The sequence below is a fragment of the Microtus oregoni genome, unplaced genomic scaffold (assembly GCF_018167655.1).
Source record: "Microtus oregoni isolate MIOR12 unplaced genomic scaffold, Mior012 001662F_ref0000183, whole genome shotgun sequence".
Lineage (NCBI taxonomy): Eukaryota > Metazoa > Chordata > Mammalia > Rodentia > Cricetidae > Microtus > Microtus oregoni.
Window position 1 is genome coordinate 1 of NW_024545192.1, and position 3229 is coordinate 3229.

The window sequence follows — 3229 nt, forward strand, 5'->3', positions numbered from 1 at the left end:
GTGATTCTGGATCCTGAGGATCTACAAGAATGAGTGACCTAAGCCAAGCCACACACCAGCAGCAGATACTGCGGCGGCTGTTGAAGGACGAGGCCTTCGCCATCAATGCTCTAGATGACCTGCCCATGCAGCTCTTCCCTCCACTCTTCAAGGAGGCCTTCACCGGCAGACACACTAACGTCCTGAGGGCAATGGTGGCAGCCTGGCCCTTCCACTGCCTCCCCGTGGGGTCCCTGATGACTATCTCCCACACAGACACTTTGAAGGCTGTGCTCGATGCACTGGATTTTCTGGTTACACAGAAGGTTCGTCCCAGGTAGGAAAGACCCTTCTAATGGTGCTCCAGGTCCAGTCAGGGGACAACCGGAATGACGGAGAGTGTAGTCAAATGTGGATCTGAGCTTTCTCACTGCACCAGCGTGGAGGACTGCAGAGGCCTTTTGTTCTTTTGTTTTTCGAGACAGGGTTTCTCTGTATAGCTTTGGAGCCTGTCCTGGAACTAGCTCTGTAGACCAGGCTGGCCTCGAACTCAGAGATCTGCCTGCCTCTGCCTCCGGAGTGCTGGGATTAAAGGCGTGTGCCACCACCGGGCAGGCCTCAGATCTTGTCCCAGAAGGTACAAAAGACAGTCAGGTATGGAGGGCAGCTTAGTTCTGACACAGCCTCAGAGTGAGCCTGTCCCTGTGCTTCCAGGCAAAGTGGGATCAGGTAGGACTCACGGTAAACATAGTGCGGGAAAACAGAACTGCAGATGCCAATGGGGAAAAGAGCCCTTCCCAGAGGATGAGGCCATGGCGTGATGCCCAGCTATGAAAACAAACAGTTATCTATGAGACAGGGGAGGACGGGAAGGGAATGGAGTGTGGAAGAAGAACAGACTATGTAGGGTCTGATCCCAGCTCTTGCTATTTCTACCTGTTTTCCAAGGAGGTGGAAACTCCAAGAGCTTGATTTGAGGAAAGTGCATTCGGACTTCTGGGACGGACAGGCTGGAGGCACAGAGATCAGCTACAGCCAGCAGGTCCTGAGCCAGGAGCAAACTCTGGCGCCCGATCCACAGTGCACTGTGAAGCAGCCCTTGAGGGTGTTAGCTGATTTTGACCTGTGTGGGGAGCATCTCAGGGGAACTGACCAATACCTGTTGAGGTGGGCCAGGCTGCAGAAAGGCTCGGTGCAGCTGTGCTGCAGGGAGCTGAAGATCGGAGCATCCCACGTCTCCACTGTCCTAGAGATCCTGGACATCTTAGACAGAGACCGTGTCCAGGAGTTGGAACGGAATTCCTGGTGGCAACGGGGAAGCCAGGCCTGGCTTGCACATTTCCTCGGACAGCTGGGAAATCTTCTGGGAATCTCCAAGACTGTCTTTAGCGGTGACTCTGCTCCACCAGATGTGAAGAGCTGTGTTACTGAGCCGGTTCCACAGTTCTCCAACTCTGACGGTCTCCAATGTCTCTATATGAATAGCATCTACTGTCTAAAAGGCAACTTGAAGGCATTGCTGAGGTAAGATGTCCTGCAGACCAGAGCAAAATGTTTCTCTGTGCTCTGCAGATAGCAGACCCTTGGTATCTGCCGGGCACAATGGATCCAACAGGGCTGGAGACCTTGTGAAAGGGTGGCCGCCTGCCTCTGTGTTGGTGTGGGAATGGCTGGCTGTGTAGGGCATCAGTAAGGCATCAGCTGAGAAGCTGGAGGAAATCCTGGCACTGACACTGAGTGCCAGAGGCTGGGGTGAAGCAGTGTGAATGGGGATCAAGTCTGCTGCTGGCGTCTGTATCCAGAAGGTCTACAGAGATACCCCAAGCACGTAACTAGGTCTTTAATTATTTTGTTTGTTTGTTCAATGTAGCCCTGAGGCGGCCAGTACTTTAGTAAAGGAGTATCAGTGTGTACATCCTGAAGCAATCCCACTATGATGTTGACTGACCTTGGTGTAAAACACTGTGACCTGAGTGAGAAGGTATTGACAGCATCCTGCTGTGCCTGCCTCTCGAGTAGTGAGACTGAACTTGAGCCATGCTAACCCGCCCATCATAGTGTTGGCCACGACCACGTCACTAACACTCTCCAACTCCACTTGCGAGAGCTCATTTCTTGTCTCTCCCTAGGTGCCTGAAAACCCCCTTGGAGAGCCTGTCCATCACTCACTCCCAGCTCTCGCAGGCCGACTTGAATCATCTACCCCTGAGTCTAAACCTACATCAGCTCATACACCTGAACCTCAGCGGTGTGGTACTGTCCCATTTCAGTATTGAGCCCCTCCGTGTTCTTCTGGAGAGAGTCGCAGCCACTCTGAAGACCCTGGAATTGGAAGGCTGTAGGATGAAGGTCTCCCAGCTCAGTGCTCTCCTGCCTGCCTTAAGCCAGTGCACCCAACTCACTAAGATCGACTTCCACAACAATGACAGCTCCATGGCTGTCCTTCGGGACCTTTTCCACCACACAGCAAACCTGAGCCAGCTGGCCCTGGAGCTGTACCCTGCCCCCTGGGAGTGCTATGATGACGAGAATCTTGTCCTCGAAGATAGATTTGCCAGACTTTGTTCTGAGCTCATGGTTCTTCTCCGAACCATAAGGCGTCCCGGATCTGTCTGCTTTGCTGCTGGTGCTTGCTTTGTGTGTTATGACTAGAGAGCAGACATCTTTGTGGACAGAGGGAGAGGGCTACTGCTGGGCACTGGGAGGTGACGTCCAAAGCAGGGGGGTGTCATCAAATAGACGCAGAACGTTGTGGAAGAGAGGGGATTAGGAATAATGGTGTAGCGGTTCAGTTGGAAGAGGAAAGTTGCCATGGAGAACAATGGGACCACGGGGACAAGTGACTTAAGAGTCAAATAAAATTTGGTATTTCTAAAAGAAGCTTCCAGCAGTATCTATTAACGAAGTGGTTGTTCCTAGGTGGTGGTTTTGATTCACTTGTCAGACCCTGGGAAGGTGAACGCTTACCATCTGAGGTCCTTCTTGGCCACTATTCTTGTCTCCATTTTTAAAGTCTTGAGGTCCCTTATCTGTGAAAGGAAGGAACGAAGGGAGGAAGAACTTCCTGAACTAAAGGGAACCTAACGGATCCATAACAATGAAGAAATTCATACGTAATAAAAATCTTTCTTGGCCAGGCCGTGGTGATGCATGCCTTTAATCCCAGGACTCGGGAGGCAGAGGCAGGAGGAACTTTGTGAGTTCGAGGCCAGCCTGGTCTACAAGAGCTAGTTTCAGGACAGGTTCCAAA

General features: G+C 52.0%; 1 protein-coding gene across 1 annotated transcript; it reads left to right on the forward strand.

Annotated features, from left to right (window-relative positions):
• Positions 1-29: 29 nt before the first annotated feature.
• Positions 30-2631, forward strand: LOC121445843 (PRAME family member 12-like). The gene is made up of 3 exons (XM_041647992.1): positions 30-316; positions 928-1503; positions 2109-2631. Exons 1-3 carry the CDS (start codon positions 30-32, stop codon positions 2629-2631), a joined length of 1386 nt encoding a protein of 461 aa, XP_041503926.1.
• The last annotated feature ends 598 nt before the right edge of the window (positions 2632-3229 follow it).

What these genes read in the sequence shown, in the direction of transcription:
- LOC121445843 (XM_041647992.1), top strand. Translation starts at nt 30, where the DNA reads ATGAGTGACCTAAGCCAAGCCACACACCAGCAGCAGATACTGCGGCGG. An exon ending in ACACAGAAGGTTCGTCCCAG is followed by an intron (nt 317 to 927) that starts GTAGGAAAGACC and finishes CTGTTTTCCAAG; the next exon opens with GAGGTGGAAACTCCAAGAGC. An exon ending in AACTTGAAGGCATTGCTGAG is followed by an intron (nt 1,504 to 2,108) that starts GTAAGATGTCCT and finishes GTCTCTCCCTAG; the next exon opens with GTGCCTGAAAACCCCCTTGG.